The following is an 18961-nucleotide window of genomic DNA, read 5'->3' on the forward strand; positions in this document are numbered from 1 at the left end:
AATATGGAAGTCCTTTTAGTAAGTATGGTGTGCATTTGTGGGACAATTAAAAAGCAGTTGTGTATTGATCGTCTTCACCTGATTCCTCAGTATTCTTTTTTTCCTGAGATATTCCTTTTCAATTTTAAGTCTTTTTAATGAGTTTCTTTTGCCTTCCCCCTTCTTCAGCTCCTTTTCCCATTTGCTTTTCCTGGGTGAAATGAATGACTTTTAAAATTTGATTGGCTCTTTTGTCACCTAGTCTGCATGGAACATACTCCTTCTCCCAGGAATCAAGCTGTCTACTTTTCATTTAATTAAGCCTTGAGATTTAGTTTCAAGAAGTCTTTTCACCAACTAGCAGTTTTGTTGTGCCTTTCCTTACTTCCCTTTGTCTGAGCATGCAGTTTCCATGACTCATTCTTCATTCTCTAACACATCACATACTTCTTCCTCATTTCCTTGCTCATAGGCATACAGTCATAAAATTGAGTTGAAAGAGACCTTAGAAGATCATTATTTTTGTTTCCCACTCAGTGCAGAAATTGGCCTACTGTTTGACCAGTTGATGACTGTATCACTGTTTGAACTGCCACACTCCCCTCCCTCACCCCCCCCCCCCCACAACTACTGCCCTGGGGAGGGCAGTAGCTGAATCCTTTCACTCTTATTAGACAGCCATTCCACTCTGGCTAGGCAGCCCTAGTCCTTCAGTAATTTCTCCTCACTCTGTCAGATTGGCTTCTCTAGTCCATTCATACATTCTAATTTTTCCCTTGGGGTTTCATTTCCCTAAAACAGACTATGGATGTTTGAATGTCCCTTGACGGAGTAGTAGGCTAAGGATGTTGGGGAAAAGTCAGATTGCCTTGACTCACACAGTGCTAGAAAGTAATTTTAAGACAGCCTAAATAAAAACTTATGTGTAAGACCTGAAACCCTAAAAGAACTTGGGAAAAATTTAGATTCATTTTATTTAAACCTCAGGGTGTGAAAAGATTTTTTAATCATTTTGTTTAGGGAAGAAACCATAAAGGCAAGGATTGATAAATTGGGCTCTATGAAAATTGAAAAGGTCAGTGACAGATCAGGAAAAGATATTTGTAATACATATCGCAAGTACAGGGTTATATCCAACAGCTTTTGTTAATAAGAGAGCAAAAAAGGGATACCCTGATGGGCAAATGGCAAAAAACATGAACTGATGATTTATGAAAATATGCTGAAAAAGTGTTGAGAATACTGGACATCAAATTAAGATGTCAGTGTTTGCCTATCAAATTGACAAACACTTAAAAAGTGTTAATACCCTGTATTGTTGACTACATAATGAAATGAACATACCAATTTCGATTTTTGGTTTTTGTTTATATTTTTGAACATACGAGTTTTAGAAATGTGAGTAGGTATTTTTTTTTTAAGATTTTATTTATTTATTTGACAGAGATCATGAGTAGGCAGAGAGGCAGGCAGAGAGAGAGTGAGAATAAGACTCCCTGCTGAGCAGAGAGCCCAATGCAGGACTCTGGGATCATGACCTGAGTTGAAGGCAGAGGCTCTAACCCACTGAGCTACCCAGGTGCCCCAGGTATAGCCTTTTTGAGGGGCACTTTGGCAATATGTTCGTACCTTTGACCAATAATTATATTCTAGGAATTTATCATGAGGAAATTATCAAATGCACAAAATGATTGATGCTTATACAGCTATTGCCCTTTGGCTCCTCCAAGAAGCAGATGCTCAACTTAGGAGTGTTAGAGGTAGATTGGGGATAGGAGGTAGGGAGTGGAGAACAGAAAGGAGGAAACAGGACTGGAAAGGAAGAGCCTTCAGTCTCTGATGCAGTTGCAGACAGCCAGCTGTGAAAGGAAAGAAGCTGGGAAGCTAGAACCTGATGGAGAGAGCCTCAGACGCCATGCAGGTCTGGCAGAGTCTGGGCCAAAGCAGTGGAAAGCTCTCTTGACTGTTAGGGCTGCCCATCTAGCACAGAGGGGGCCAGGTCCTGACACCCTCACTGTGCTCAGTCCTGGGCTAGGGGCTTCCAGGGAGGATTGGTCTCCAGAAGAGTACTAGGCAGATCCTGAAGGCTCCATCCGTAGCTGGAGGCTGTCAGCCAGCTGCATTCTTTGTACTCAAAGGGCAGGTTCTTGCTAGAAGGGAAATCTAAGTAGTGTACCACAAGAGGGATGTTCATTGCAGTGTTATTAAAAAATGACACAATAAGGAATGGTATTTTTTCATATAATAAACATAAAATACTCCCATTTCTAATTAAAGGGAGAGAAATAATTTCAAAATAAATTGTATTTATTATTTTAAGCGGCCTTCTAATTACTGTAAGCTTTTGTTAAGCTTGATACCCCTAACTATTACATGAATTTCAAGAATTTCCATGTCTTGATCTTCTGAGGCTGAATTTTAGACTTTGTAGTTATCCTCTAATTTTTATATTTGTTGGAGATGATGGTAACACTGAGGTGATATTTTGATGGAAATTTGACTACCCCAAGCTGCCTTAAACTGAGACTGCCCTGGGGGAAATCCAAGTGGGATATGCACACACGGGGCTGCTGTATTGCTTTGCCTTATGCTCTCCAGTCTTACTGGTTTCATCTGAATTCTTTCTTTCCCCCCCTGGGTTGTAATTAGCATCCACTTCTAGAATCAGGTAATGTCATTATTACTTGTTTTTAGGAAAAGTTTAGATTGGCGCTCTTAAGTTTAAGATTCCTTAACCTGAAGAGTTAATAAAATGATTTTAAATAATGAGTTCGTGGAATCTTGTAAAATATTATTTTAAGTCAAAGAACTCTGTCATCTTAAACCCATAAAATAGGCTCAGGTAATTATTTTGACCACTCTCCGCTTTTCATTCTCTCTTACTCCCCCCCCCCCCCCCGACCCGTTTCTCCTGAAGAACTCCAGGAAACACCAGGGAACAATTTGAAAAGTTTGGTTCTATTTCTTGGATTAATTTTATAAAGAAAAAAAATGTGGGACAATAAAGTTAAAATGAAGCTGTGATAAAGCCAAGTCACATTTCATTGTTATACCTAGAGAGAGGGGCAGTTTCAAAATGTTTACAAGTAAGGAAACTTGTTATCTGAGGTTCTATTGTGAAAGAATCACCAAATGTTTCCCTGTAATTGGCTGATAGGAAAAAGGTCATCTATTGTATGTCTCCCGCAGGACCCCAGAATAAGACCCACCTCTGTTGTATTGCCCATACTCCCCAAACTGAAATTTTGAAGAAAGTAGAGCGCCCATCTCTTCCTCCAGCTGCTCCAAAATGTTATGGCCCCCTTTTTTATGATTCATTATATATTACAACTTTAAAAAAGTGTGTTAGACTTTGCCAGGAGTTAAAGGTACTGTATGTTGTTTTTTTTTTTTTTTCCATGTAGGTAGTGTGTAGATCTAAATTTTTTATGTGCTTGTGTATGATCTGTATATGTATTTAAAATAAAGTAAAAACTATAGAAAAGCAAACTGAGTAACCAAGTATAGGTGGTGATTTTTGTAGTCTTCCTTGGAATGAGATTGATCAATGGCTTTGTATTTCTCTGAGGTAAGTTCTTAAGATCAAGGACTCTGTCTTATTCCTCCTGAGACCCCAGTACCCAGCACAGTGATTTACACATAGTAAGTGATCATTGGTATTGCAGACTGGAAATCTTCTAATTTTTTTTAGCTTAGCGTTTGCCACTAGAGGGAATTGGTCAGCTCTTGTCACCGTGTTATTTTACCTCCAGTAATGTCTTGTTAATTTGTTAAAAACTTTATTCTAAAACTTGTTTTGGAAATATGACTAGTCAGGTAGTGACAGTGGGAATATTAAAAACAACTATTTTTAATACTTCTATGTGACTCATTCATACTTCCTGATCAAAACATTTATCTACAGAGATATTAAGTGGACTTTTTTTGGCAAGTATTCAGAAACACAGGAAATGAACAATCAAAAGCAGATTTGAAATGAACTTACATAAATGACAGAAATATAACTGAGGTTTTATTAGTCAAAATTTTAATGATGAACTAGTATAAAACCTATCCCATTTTTTAAGCATATTTTACTTATCAACCAAAGTGCTAACTCAGCAAGTATTTAACAAAAATATGCTAGTCATTATGTTAAAACTGTGAAGTTTTCTTACCATAATTTTTTGACATCAGGAAGTAGCACGGGCCATGGACTGTTCTACTCTCTCACTGAGTGTGTCTAAGGCAAGACTCTAAACAGGGCCCCCAAACAGTTACTTTCTGTGGCACTTCTTTGCCTTTACCAACAAGTCAGACTCTTGAGATGGACACTTCAAAATTCCTCAGTCAGATACCTATCTGTTGTACGTAATCAGTTTCTCAACCTCATTTATAACCTTATTCGTAACTACAGTAGGAAACCAATGAAGTTTTTTTTCCTTCCACGAAACTCTTATATTCGCTGTTTTCTTTCTCCAGATACTAAATTCTACCTCCTTCTGGTACTCAGGGATTTTTTTTTTTCCTACCCTAAATGCCACCTTCTTTCTTGCTATATATACCACTTTTCCTGACTCATTGCAATATCATGGTCTTCTCTGAAAACTGCTTTGGCCTTTAATGATCTCGGTTTCCACATCTCCATAACTACCACTGCTCTTCTTTGCTCTTACTTCTGTGTTCTGGCATAGGAGAGGGACATGAGCTACTGCCTATATGGCACACAATGACTAGGGACAGAGGAGCTGGCTGGAGGGAATAAGGTGAAGTATGCATAGTTAAAAAACAAAACCATAAGCCAATTTGATGTGCTTGTATATTTTTCACTTTTTTAAATTGTGAAAATACAGCCAGTACCTAAGTATTCATCACAGAACTTTTGTGTGCTTTATATAAGGACATCTTCCAACTGACAAGAGGACAAGAGTCATTTCATGTTGAAACAATGTGTTCAGTTAGGTACTCAGGATTTGGAAACACTGTATATGTAGTAATTAAGTTACAAGACTTGCTTCAATAGCTTATATTACCCAGAATGTACAGAGGGAGATTGTTAGCATTCTGTAAAATCCAGTCATGATCCACACCTGTGTATCTGTGAGATTGCATTCATAATCCCAATGTGTGTGTGTGTGTGTGGGGGGGTACTTTAAGGTGCCAAAACCACTATTCTCTTGCTGCAGTGGTAAGATTCTCCCTTTCATCATACATGTGGTCAAAGCTGTTCATTACAGTATAGTTTATTGTAATTAAAGACTAGGGACTGCTTAAATAAAGAGATCCACATATATTGTCATATATAAAACAAAATACTATATTACTGAAGGAATGAAGTAGATCTGCCTAACAGTGGAACAGTCTCCATGAGAGATTAAGGGCAAATACCACAATGCAGAGCAATAGGCCACTGCCGTTTTGTTTTTTTTTTTAAATTAAGACACCTGCTTATTCACATACGCTCATAACATGCATGGTCTTTCTCTGGAAAGATACATAGGTCTGTTGAGGTACTAGTAAATCAAGGATAGAAGAGGAACTTATTTTGCACTATTTCCTTACTGGCATTGTTTACATTTTTCTTACTATATCCATACGATGCTACTTTTTAAAAAATGCCACATTTCCTTAGTATCTTGTGCTGCACTCAAAAGTACAATAGCAATTATTGGGGCAGCATTGCTTTGAAATTCCCACTTCTCTTGTACTTTTCTTCCCCCATTCCTCACTGTTGAAAATAGTGAACATTTGTTTGGTTTATATCCAAACAAATTGGGACAGTAGTGGAAGGAACATCAGCTTCACAGGCAGATCAGACCTATGTCTATGGCTAACTGGCTTTTGTGATTTGGGGTATGTTATGGAACCTTTCAGGATCCTAATTTTCTCATGTAGGCTGTGGGAATGAGAATATGTATAGCTCAGGGGCACCTGGGTGGCTTAGTGGGTAAAGGCCTCTGCCTTTGGCTCAGGTCATGATCCCAGGGTCCTGGGATCGAGCCCCACATTGGGCTCTCTGCTCAGCAAGAAGCTTGCTTCCCCCCTCTCTGCCTGCCTCTCTGCCTACTTGTGATCTCTGCCAAATAAATAAATAAAATTTAAAAAAATATATGTATAGCTCAGAAACTAAGAAATGTACTTAAATAAGAAGTGTACTTAATGAGCTATATAGTGATTGGCATATGACAGGAATCCTATAAATGATAATTACTTCTGTTTTAATTGGATAACTAAGGGACTTGTTCAGATTTTTAAATACTTATTTTCCTAACTATACTGAAATTGGATCATTAACATTTGTATTTACCCTGGCATGCTACTGTGGAATATACCAATCTTGAGTATCTTCTTGGCTCCTAGAATATTTTTTAGTGAAATAGCTTTTTTCCCTTTTTAATCCTGTAAAGTCTTTCAGTTTTAAAAGTTTTTAATTTAAATTCAACTTAACATATAGTTTATTATTAATTTCAGAGGTAGAATTTAGTGATTCATCAGTTGCCTATAACACCCAGTGCTCATTTCATCAAGTGTCCTCCTTAAGGACCATCACCCAGTTACCCCATCTTCCCCTCCATCAACCCTCAGTTTGTTAACTATGTTTAAGAGTCTCTTATGGTTTGTCTCTCTCTCTGATTATGTCTTGTTTTATTATTCCCTCCCTCCTTCATGCTCCTCTGTTTTGTTTCTTAAATTCCACGTATGAGGGAAATCATATGATGATTGCCTTTCTCTGATTGACTTATTTCACTTAGCATAATACCCTCTGCTTCCATCCATGTCCATATATGTCTGTGTGTGTATAAACACATCACACACACACACACACACACACACATATATATATATAAATGTATTATATATATATAAATGTGATGTGTTTATATATTCTTTATCCATTCATCTGTCCGTGGACATCTGGGCTCTTTCCATAGTTTAGCTGTTGTGGACATTGGTGGTGTAAACATTGGGGTGCATGTTCCCCTTCGAATCACTATATTTGTATCCTTTGGAAAAGTACCTAGAAGTATAATTGCTAGGTTTTAGGGTAGCTCTATTTTTTTTTTTTAAAGATTTTATTTATTTATTTGACAGATAGATCACAAGTAGGCAGAGAGGCAGGCAGAGAGAGAAAGGGAAGCAGGCTCCCTGCTGAGCAGAGAGCCCGATGTGGGGCTCGATCGCAGGACCCTGGGATCATGACCTGAGCGGAAGGCAGAGGCTTTAACCCACTGAGCCACCCAGGCACCCCTAGGATAGCTCTATTTGTAGCATTTTGAGGAACCTCCATACTGTTTTCCAGAATGGCTATACCAGTTTGCATTCCTACCAGTGGTGTAAGAGGGTTCACCTTTCTCCGCATCTTCGCCAATATCTGGGGTTTTCTCAGTTGTTCATTTTAGCCATTCTGACAGGTGTGAGATGGTATTTCACATCTGTCAGGTGGTTTGGGTTTATATTTTCCTGATGCTGAGTGATGTGGACCATTTTTTTCAAGTGTCTATTGGTCATTTGTATGTCTTCTTTGGAGAAATGTCTGTTCATATCTTCTGCCCATTTCTTCACTGGATTTTTTGTTTTTTGGGGGGTGTTGAGTTCGGTAAGTTTATGGATCTTGCATACTAGCCCTTTATCTGATAAGACAGATGCAAGTATCTTCTCCCCTTCCATAAGTTGCCTTTTAGTTTTGTCAACAGTTTCCTTTGCTGTGTAAAAAGCTTTTTATCTTAATGAAGTCCCAATAGCTCATTTTTGCTTTGGTTTCCCTTGCTTTGAAAGACATGTCTAAGAAGTTGCTGTGGCTAAGGTCAAAGAGGTGGCTACCTGTGTTCTCTAATAGGATTTTTTAAAAAAATTTCTTTTCAGTGTAATAGAATTCATTGTCTATGCACCACATCCAGTGCTCGATGTAATATGTGCCCTCCATAATACCCACCACCAGGCTCCCCCAACCTCCCACCCCCGCCCCTTCAAAACCCTCAGATTGTTTTTCAGAGTCCATAGTCTCTCATGGTTCATATCCCCCTCCAGTTTCCCTCAACTCCCTTCTCCTGTCTCCCCATGTCCTCCGTGTTATTTCTTATGTTCCACAAATAAGTGAAACCATATGATACTTGACTCTCTCTGCTTGACTTATTTCCCTCAGCATAATCTCTTCCAGTCCCGTCCATGTTGATACAAAAGTTGGGTATTCATCATTTCTGATGGAGGCATAATACTCCATAGTGTATATGAACGACATCTTCCTTATCCATTTGTCCGTTGAAGGGCATCTTGGTTCTTTCCACAGTATGGCGACCGTGGCCATTGCTGCTATGAACGCTGGGGTACAGAAGGCCCTTCTTTTCACTACATCTGTATCTTTGGGGTAAATACCCAGTAGTGCAATAGCATGGTAATAGGGAAGCTCTATTTTTAATTTCTTGAGGAATCTCCACACAGTTCTCCGAAGTGGCTGCACCAACTTGCATTCCCACCAACTGTGTAAGAGGGTTCCCCTCTCTCCACATCCTCTCCAACACACGTTGTTTCCTGTCTTGCTAATTTTGGCCATTCTGACTGGTGTAAGGTGGTATCTCAATGTGGTTTTAATTTGAATCTCCCTGATGGCTAGTAATGATGAACATTTTTTCATGTGTCTGTTAGCCATTTGTGTGTCTTCATTGGAGAAGTGTCTGTTCATGTCTTCTACCCATTGTTTGACATGATTATTTGCCTCACGTTGAGATCTTTTATCCATTTCGAATTTATCTTTGTGTATGGTGTAAAAGAATGGTCGAGTTTCATTCTTCTACATATAGCTGTCCAATTTTCCCAGCACCGTTTATTGAAAAGACTGTCTTTTTTCCGTGGTATATTCATTCCTGCTTTGTCGAAGATTATTTTACCGTAGAGTTGAGGGTCCATATCTGGGCTTACTGGTCTATGTGTCTGTTTTTATGCCAGTACCATGCTGTCTTGGTGATCACAGCTTTGTAGTAAAGCTTGAAATCATGCAACATGATGCCCCCAGTTTTGTTTTTCTTTTTCAACATTTCCTTAGCAATTCGGGACCTCTTCTGGTTCCATACAAATTTTAGGATTATTTGCTTCAGCTCTTTGAAGAATACCGGTGGAATTTTGATCGGAATGGCATTAAAAGTATAGATTGCTCTAGGCAGTATAGACATTTTAACAATGTTTATTCTTCTGATCCAAGAGCATGGAATGGTCTTCCATCTTTTTATGTCTTCTTCAATTTCTTTCATGAGTGTTCTGTAGTTCCTCGAATACAGATCTTTTACCTCTTTGGTTAGGTTTATTCCCAGGTATCTTATAGTTCTTGGTGCTGTGGTAAATGGAATCGATTCTCTAATTTCCCTTTCTGTATTTTCATTGTTAGTGTATAAGAAAGAAACTGATTTCTATACAGTGACTTTGTATCCTGCCACATTACTGAATTGCTGTATGAGTTCTAGTAGTTTGGGGGTGGAGTCTTTTGGGTTTTCCATATACAGTATCATGTCATCTGCAAAGATCTTCATTGCCATTTTCAATACCTTTTATTTTTCTTTGTTGTCTGATTGCTGTTGCTAGGACTTTTAATACTATGTCGAACAAGAGTGATGTGAGTGGGCATCCTTGTCATGTTCCTGATCTCAACGGGAAGGCTGTGAGCTTTTTCCCATTGAGGATGATATTTGCTGTGGGTTTTTCATAGATAGATTTTATGAAGTTCAGGAATGTTCCCTCTATCCCTGTACTTTGAAGCGTTTTAATTAGGAACAGATGCTGGATTTTGTCAAGTGCTGTTTCTGCATCAATTGAGAGGACCATGTGGTTCTTCTCTCTTCTCTTACTGATTTGTTCTATCACATTGATTGATTTGCAAATGTTGAGCCATCCTTGCAACCCAGGGATGAATCCCACCTGGTCATGGTAGATAATCTTTTTAATGAGCTGTTGGATCCTATTAGCTAGGATCTTGTTGAGAATCTTAGCATCCCTATTCATCAGGGATATTGGTCTGAAATTCTCCTTTTTGGTGTGGTCTTTGCCTGGTTTGAGGATCAGGGTAATGCTGGCTTCATAAAGAGAGTCTAGAAGTTTTCCTTCTGCTTCAATTTTTTTGAAACAGCTTCAGGAGAATGGGTGTTATTTCTTCTTTGAAAGTTTGGTAGAATTCCCGGGAATCTCTCAGGTCCTGGGCTCTTGTTTTTTGGGAGGATTTTGATCACTGCTTCAATCTCGTTACTAGAATCAGTCTATTCAGGTTGTCACTTTCTTCCTGGTTCAGTTTTGGAAGTTTATAGTTTTCCAGGAATGCATCCATTTCATCTAGGTTGCTTAGCTTATTGGCATATAACTGTTGATAGTAACTCCTGATGATTGTTTCTATTTCCTTGGTGTTAGTTGTGATCTCTCCCTTTTCTTTCATAATTTTATTAATTTGGGCCTTCTCTCTTTTCTTTTAGATTAGTTTGGCCAGTGGTTCATCGATCTTATTGATTCTTTCATAAAACCAGCGTCTAGTTTCATTGATGCGTACTACTATATCTCTAGTTTCTATCTCATTGATCTCTGCTCTAATCTTGATTATTTCCCTGCTTGTGTGTGGAGTTGGCTTAATTTTTTGTTGATTCTCCAGTTCTTAAGGTGTAGAGACAGCTGGTGTATTCTGGATGTTTCCATTTTTTGGAGGGAGGCTTGGATGGCTACGTATTTCCCCCTTAGGACCGCCTTTGCTGCATCCCATAGGTTTTGGACCGAAGTGTCTTCATTCTCATTGGTTTCCATGAATTGTTTAAGTTCTCTTTTGATCTCCTGGTTGATCCCAGCATTCTTAAGTAAGATTGTCTTTAGGTTCCAGGTGTTTGAGTTCCTTCCAAACTTTTCCTTGTAATTGAGCTCCAGTTTCAAAGCATTGCGATCTGAGAATATGCAGGGAATAATCTTAAGTCTTTTGGTATCGGTTGAGTCCTGATTTGTGACCCAGTAGGTCGTCTGTTCTGGAGAAGGTTCCATGTGCACTCGAGAATAATGAGTATTCTGTTGTTTTAGGATGGAATGTTCTATACCTATCTGTGAGGTCCATCTGGTCCAATGTGTCATTCAACACTCTTGTTTCTTTATTGATTTTCTGCTTGATGATCTATTACTGAGAGTGGCATGTAAGATCTCTTACTATTTTACTGTATTCATATCAATGTGACTCTTTATCTTGATTTACAGTTTTCTTATGTAATTGGCTGCTCCCATATTGGGGGCATAAATATTTACAATTGTTAGATCTTCTTGGTGGATAGTCCCTTTAAGAATGATGTAGTGTCCTTCTGTATCTCTGACTACAGTCTTTAGTTTAAAATCTAATTTGTCTGATATGAGAATCGCTACCCCAACCTTCTTTCGAGGCCCATTGGCATGAAAGAGGCTTCTCCATCCCTTCACTTTCAGTCTGGGTGTATCCTTAGGTTCGAAATGGATCTCTTATAGACAATATATGGATGGGTCCTGTTGTTTTATGCCATCTGCAACCCTGTGTCATTTTATGAGCGCATTTAGGCCATTCACGTTGAGAGTGATTATTGAGAGATACATTTTTATTGACATCGTGTTATCGGTGAAGTCTTTGTTTCTATAGATTGTCTCCATATATTTCTGTTAAATAGTATTCTGAGGATTTTTCCTCTTTTATAGAACCTCCCTTAATATTTCCTGCAGTGTCGGCTTGGTGGTCGCATATTCCTTTAAACCTTTCCGGTCTTGGAAACTCTTTATCTCTCCATCCATTTTGAATGTCAGTCTTGCTGGATAAAGTATTCTTGGCTGCATGTTCTTCTCATTTAGTGCCCTGAATACGTCTTGCCAGCCCTTTCTGGCTTGCCAGCTTCCTGTGGACAGGTCTGATGTTATATTGATGGGCTTTCCTCCGTACCTAAGGAGGAAAGTACCTCGTTGCTTTCAAGAGCTCCTATTTACAATTATGATTCATCATTTTCACTATCAGGTGTCTTGAGGTCTTTCTAGATTCTGTGGTCTTGGGGACAGACCTTTCTACCTTTAGTACATGAATGCTGGTTCCATTCGCAAGATTGGGAAAATTTTCGTGGAGAATTTGTTCAACTATATCTTCTAGTCTTTTTTCTTTCTCCTCCCCCTCAGGGATTCCAATAATTCTGATGTTGGAATGTTTCATGACGTCATTTATTTCCCTAATTCTGTTTTCATGGCTCTAAGTTGTTTATTCCAGGCTTCCTCCTGATCCTTTTTCTCTATATGTTTGTCCTCCAGATCACTAATTCTGTCTTTTGACTCAGTTACCCTGGCTTTTAGAGAATTTAGATTAGATTGGAACTCATTGAGAACATTGTGAACATCATCCCTGGTGGCTTTCAGTTCTGCTCTAATCAATTCCATTTTGTCATCAAAGGCTTTCTCCAACCTAGCTATTGCCTGGATAATTGTTAGCCTGAATTCCCTTTCCGACATACTGTCTATGTCCATATCTAATAGCTCTGTTGCAGAAGGCCCAGTCTCTGTACTTTTCTTCTGTTGGGCATTCTTCGTTCTAGTCATTTTGGTGAGAGATGGCTGAATGGATGTGTAGCTGAATGTATCGACCGTGGTGCAGGCAAGGTGCACCCTGGAACGCTTCTGAGCAATCAAGAGTCCCCACCCAAAAGAAAGAAAAAAGAAAAAAAGAGAGAGAGACAGGGAAAAAAAGAAAGATAAAATAAAAGAGAATGCCCAGCCCAAATGGGCCCCAAGGTAAGATTTATGAAATATAGAAACAAAAACAGACAAAGAAAAAGACTGACAAAAGTAGATGACAAGAGAAAAATAAATAAAAACAAACAAAAAAAAGAAGCTCATCAAAAAGAACCTCAAGTGTAAGATTTATATACTACCAGGATAAAAGCAAATACACAGAAACACTGGCAGAAGAAAAGATGGGAGAGTGATTATAAATTCTCAATGTGGGCGAAGAAGGTTATTTTGATTCTTCCTGGATGTATTTTGATATCTTTGTTAAAGGACTCAACTTTCCTAAGATAAAGGGAGATTAGAAACTGGTTTACCTATAAGGGTAGCATTGATTGGGGAAAGGGGATTAGCTTGAAGCTTAAGTCTATAGGAATATTAAAAAAAAAAAAGAATAAACAAATAAAATTAAATTAAAAAATAGAAAAGTAAAAGAAAAACACAGGTATATGTATCAAAAAGTTCAGGTGAAAAGGTTATTATGGAATTTGATATAGTGGACAGCTCACTGTGATGGTAAATAGGTTAGTGGTGGTTGTCCTCTTGTCTTTTTTTTTTTTTTTTTTTTTTTTTGGTTGGCTTTTTGGGGGAGGGGCCTGCTGCGTGGTTTTTCAGAGAATCTTGCTGGAGTTATGTCCTCCTGCCCCCATCAAGGTGGTGGGCTCTGAGGAAACCACTTTTTCAGGCTTTTGTTCTCTGGAGGATTTTTGGTGGTTTGTTCATTTGTTTTCTCTCCCCTTGGCAGCTTTTGATGGTTTTTGGAGGTTTAGAGGAAACAAACTGCACCCAGACCTTCCTCTCAGAGAGAAGCCTCAGTCTGTTCCCCTCTGGGTGTTCCAGAGCACATAAATTCCCCCTCTGCCATTAGCAGAGCATGTTCCCAGTCACGGTCTCTGGGGTCACAGGAACTCCCGCTTGTACCTAAAACCATGAGAAATACTAACTGCGGCTGTCTGGGCAGGGCCGGACCGCCATAGAAATCCCAAGCAGAGAGAGCACACTGAGGTTTTCCCGCCGGCCTGGGCTGGGAGTGCTCAGACTCTCCGAGTTGGAGAGAGCGTGGGCTGGTGCCTGCACGCAGCTCTCTCAGGGGAGGCTGTGGGGCACAACTCAGACTCTGGTCACAGGGCACGCGCATGGGGAGTGCAAAAAGTCTGTGGTTGTGCAGGCTGGCATCTGCACACACCTCTCAGGGGAGGGTGTGGGGCCCAACTCCGACTCTGGTTGCGTGGCTTGCGAGTGGAGAGTGCAAAGGGCTGTGTTTCTGCCCGCTGTTGAGGCTCTCTCACCCTCGCGGGTGCTGCCACCCAGGTGCTCTCAGGCATGATGGTGGCTCAGGGACGAAGACCTGGCTTCTTTGCCACACTGTCTCTGGCTCAGTGCCAGCAATGACTTTCCTGGGTCTGGGGGACTTAAGCCCCTGTCCCTAACTGTCCCGATTCCCACAATTTTCCCCCAATGATCCTTTGCTCTTTTTGAGTGCTTTCAACCATACTCGAAGTTAATGCTGGTCCCCAATCACAGAGCATTCTCGTATTGGTGTATTACTTTCCAATGGGTGGCTTCTGGTGGCTCCCTCCCCCTTTTGTTTATCTTCCGATGTCAGTCCGATGTTCCCACTGCGCTTTACCTGCCCACTGGTGTCTTTTGCCCCCATAGAGATCCAGAAGTATATAATTCTAATCTCAGGCTGATTTCATGGGTGATCAGACTTCTTTGGTAGGTAATAAGCTCACATTAGGGCAGGTTGAAATGGCACCTCCTCCTACTTCCCCGCCATCTTGTCTCCCCCCTCTTCTAGAATTTTGATGGATTTGTGTCTCACAATTGGGTTCTTATTCACTTTGAGTTTATTTTTATGTATGTTGTAAGAAAGTGGTCTAGTTTCATTCTTTGTGTGTCATGGTCCAGTTTTCCCAAGACCGTTTGGATATTCTTTACTGCCTTGTCGAAGATTAGTTCACCACAGAGTTGAGGGTCCATTTCTGGGTTCTCTGTTCTGTTCCACTGATCTGTGTGTCTGTTTTTATGCCAGAACCATACTGTCTTGATGATCATAGCTTTGTAATACAGCTTGAAATCTGGAACTGTGATGACTCCAGCTTCAGTATCCTACCCCCTCCGCCGCAGCTTGAAATCTGGAACTGTGATGACTCCAGCTTCAGTATCCTACCCCCTCCGCCGCCCCAACATTTCTTTGGCTATCCAGGGTATTTTCTGGTTCCACTATTAAGTCTTTTTTTTTTTTTTTTAAGATTTTATTTATTTATTTGACAGAGAGATCACAAGTAGGCAGAGAGACAGACGGGGGTGGGGTGGGGGGAAGCTGGCTCCCTGCTGAGCAGAGAGCCCGATGTGGGACTTGATCCCAGGACTCTGGGATCATGACCTGAGCTGAAGGCAGAGGCTTAACCAACTGAGCCACACAGGCACCCCACTATTAAGTCTTTTAAATAAAAGTAATGTTCTTTGTCTTCCTGGTTATAAATGGGAGTTTACTCTTCTACAGTATTTTTGCATGTTTGGGTAAGTATGTTGATGTATATGTTGACTATTATATATTATTTACTTTTGCATGTATTTATGCAGTAAGAAAATCATGGTTTTAAGTATGAGTCAGTTGTATAGATTGCAAGTCAAAACTTGATGATAATGATAATATTACAATTCCTTCTTAACATAGATATATTATTTAGATACAAGGTTTTTTGAACTAATATCTATTTTAATTTTTTTTCTTTTTCAGCTCTTTCAGTCTCACATGCCAACAAAAACAACCTGTCTGTCCTCACAAGTATCTGATGATGAACAGAAAGTGAGTATATCTTTTAAATAGATCCATATTGTACTCTGCACACCTCTAGGTTTTCAAAATAACTACTCAGAGACCTGACAGACTTTTGTTTGTACCTTGAATATAAATTAACTTCTGTGTTGATTGAAATTAAAAATCAGTTTAAATAATTGTTGAGTGTTTTCAGTGTCTCTTTCCTAAGGGACATGAAGCAAATTAAAACTCTGGCTGCTTCCACCGCATTCAGTAGGAAGACTAGCACTGCTTTAATGGGGCGTACTTGCAGAACTTGGTGTTTGGAGAGAACTCCTTTAATAACAGAATGTAGGAATTCACTGGATGGCCCTGTCAGATGGCTTGCCTGAGTGCCAGATCAGCCCTTAAAGGTTCTTCTAAGTGTCCCTGCATAGGAGGGGTGTGTTTTGGTAATTCATATTAAAATTTATATTTAAAAAGAGAGGTAAATTTAACTTGGTGAAGGTGAGTTGATGATTCTTTAAACAGAAAATTGCAAAAACAGGTTAAGCATCTGCCTTTGGCTCTGGTTGTGATCCCCCGCATTGGGCTCCCTGCTCACCGGAGAGCCTGCTTCTTTCTCTTCCTCTGCTGTTCCCCCTGCTTGTGCTGTCTCACTCTCTCTGTCAAATAAATAAATAAAATCTTTAAAAAAAAAAAAACGAAAATCACAAATACTAGCTTGGATAATTCAGTAAGATTAAATTATTTTCTTAGTTCTGTGCCCATTAAGCCTCTTCTTGTTTTCCCCTCTTCCTTCACACATGCTAAAGGCCCCACAGTTTTGTGTGTGTGTGTTTTTTTAAGATTTTATTTATTTATTTGACAGAGAGATCACAAGTAGGCAGAGAGGCAGGCAGAGATGAGTGGGAAGCAGACTCCCCGCTGAGCAGAGAGCCCAATGCGGGACTTGATCCCAGGACCCTGAGATCATGACCTGAGCCGAAGGCAGAGGCTTAACCCACTGAGCCACACAGGCGCCCCAAAGGCCCCACAGTTTTGGTAAATTGTAGTTTGACTGCCAAACTACTGTTCTTTTTATCTTTTTTCTCTCTTTGGTAATAGTAGTCTGCCCCATCTTTATCACCTGGCAGACCTTTGGAATTACTCTTTATCTGCTTTCTAACACCTTGCTCTGCTGAAACTACTGTCACAGTCACTAGTAATACTTTAGTGACTAATCCACTGAGTAGTCATTGCTTAATCGTCATTTTCTCTGGCCCCTCTTCACTAAATTGTGGTGACCACCACCACATTTTTTTTGGAAAGCTTCTGTTAACATGACCCTAAAATCTTATAACTTTAGAACAGGAAGGAATTCTATAGGTCATTTAATTCAACTTTTATCTGATAAGTATGTGTTTATCACGTAAAAACTCTAACAAGTATTACTCTAATCTTCTTGAACACTTTCATGACTAGGAAGCATAGTATTTCTTCTCTCTCAACAAATGTGACTAAAAGGGATTCAAAGGGTAGAAAAGAGAATATAGTATACTAGTTTTCTGTTGCCCCATAACAAATTGCTCTCTGTCATCCATACAAGAGGGGAGAACCCAACTATCAAATCCCCTTAAGGTTTCAAATCTCTTTCACCTGGAAGCTCCTGGTCCTTTTTAAGGGCTCACCTGATTAGGTCAGCCCCACCCAGGGTAATCTCCCTTTCTCAGGTTAACTGATTTTGTAACCTTAATTACACCTACAAAAATTACACCTACAAAATTCATAACATCATGTAGATTAGTGTTTGATTGAAAAAAATAGAAGGGGCCATCCGTCATGGGGTCCATGTTAGAATTTTATCCACCGTACAGTGTTAAAAGTGAATCTTTCTCACCTGTACCTCCCAGAACACTCTCTCAACTTCCAAGTCCATTCCCCAGTAATAACCACTCTCCATAGTCTGTCGCTACCCTTTGAAAGATTTTTATCCATATTCATATATATGAGAATATATGAAAAAAATACTTTTTTAGTCAAATCACAGTAAATAAATCACTTAATTTTTGAGACTTAGGCATATTGTGGCATATATCAGTAGTTTGGTATTCCATTGTATGGATATACTACATTTTATTTCTCTCTTCATCGATTGTTGGGTATTGGGTTCTTTCTGGTTTTTGACTATTTGGACTAAAGCTGCCAAGAACATTCATGTGTATTTTTATTTACCTTGGGTACCAACAGGTGGAGTTTTTTGGTTGTATAGTAGTATGTTTTAACTTTATAAGAAACTGCCCACCTGTTATCCAAAGTGCCTGTACCATTTTGCTTTCACACCAGCAAATTTATCAGAGTTCCACTTCATAATATCTAATACTTGATATTATCAGGCTTTTAAATTTAGCCATTTTGGAGAGTGTTCAGTGATAACTTATTGTAGTTTTAATTCACATTTCCTTGATAACCGGTACTGTTGACCACTCTTTCATTTGCTTGGCTGTCTTTGTGAAGTTCTATTTGAGTCTTTACCCATTTTCTAAAAAGTGGATTGTTATTATTAAATCATTTGAAATCTTCAGATATTCTGAATATAAGTGCTTTGTCATGTATATATGCCAAATATATAATATTTTCTTTCAATCTGTGATTTACATATTCCTTGCTGATCACAAATTTTAAATTTTTAAAAAAAATTTTTAATTTTAATTTTAATTTTTAAAAAGATTTTATTTATTTATTTGACAGAGAAAGAGAGATCACAAGTAGACAGAGAGGCAGGTGGGGTGGTGGGGGGCGGAGCAGGCCCCCTGCTGAGCAGAGAGCCCGATGCCGGGCTAGATCCAGGACCCTGGGATCATGACCTGAGCCGAAGGCAGAGGCTTAACCCACTGAGCCACCCAGGCGCCCCACAAGTTTTTAATTTTGATGAAACATACAAATAGATAAATAATTAGGTTGTCACAATATCATACTTCCTGGTGATTGTAGCTTTATCATTAGGTAGTATAAGTCCTTCAGCTTTGTTCTTTTGCATAATTGTTGTAGTTGTTACTAATTGCCTACATTTCCATATAGATTTTAGAACCAGATTGTCATAGAGTTGTCTTACTCTTTTATCCAGTCTGATGATTTCCTTCTTTTAACCTGAAATGTTTAGACATTCATTGTCCAGTATGGTAGCCACTAGCCATGTGTGGCTATTTAAATTTAAATCAGTTTAATAAAATGTAGAAATCAATTCCTCAGTTGCATTAGTCACATTTGAAGTGCTCAGTATCTGCCTGTGGCTGGCTGGTGGATTCCTGTTGCACAGCTCAGATATAAAACACTTCTACCATCATAGGAAGTTCTGTTGGATATCACTGGTTTAAACCATTTACATTTAATTTTAGACTTGGCTAGGTTTAAGTCTGCCAGTTTGCTGCTATTTTCTTTGTCACATTTGTTCTTTCATTTTTCTTTCTTCTATGCCTTTTGGATTATTTTTATGATTGCATTTCATCTTTACTATTG

At 39.2% G+C, this 18961-nt stretch overlaps 1 protein-coding gene across 2 annotated transcripts in view; it reads left to right on the top strand.

Annotated features, from left to right (window-relative positions):
- The window catches only part of LOC111155895 (septin 10), a 69875-nt gene that overhangs the window by 16178 nt on the left and 34736 nt on the right, over positions 1-18961 (top strand). For both annotated transcript variants that reach the window (XM_022516354.1, XM_022516353.1), the window contains exon 2: positions 15443-15511. In XM_022516354.1, coding sequence (XP_022372062.1) covers positions 15443-15511 — 69 coding nt within the window. The remainder of the gene's footprint in view (positions 1-15442; positions 15512-18961) is intronic.

Source organism: Enhydra lutris, unplaced genomic scaffold (genome assembly GCF_002288905.1).
Source record: "Enhydra lutris kenyoni isolate GAN:26980312 unplaced genomic scaffold, ASM228890v2 scaffoldscaffold44, whole genome shotgun sequence".
NCBI classification, from domain to species: Eukaryota; Metazoa; Chordata; class Mammalia; order Carnivora; family Mustelidae; genus Enhydra; species Enhydra lutris.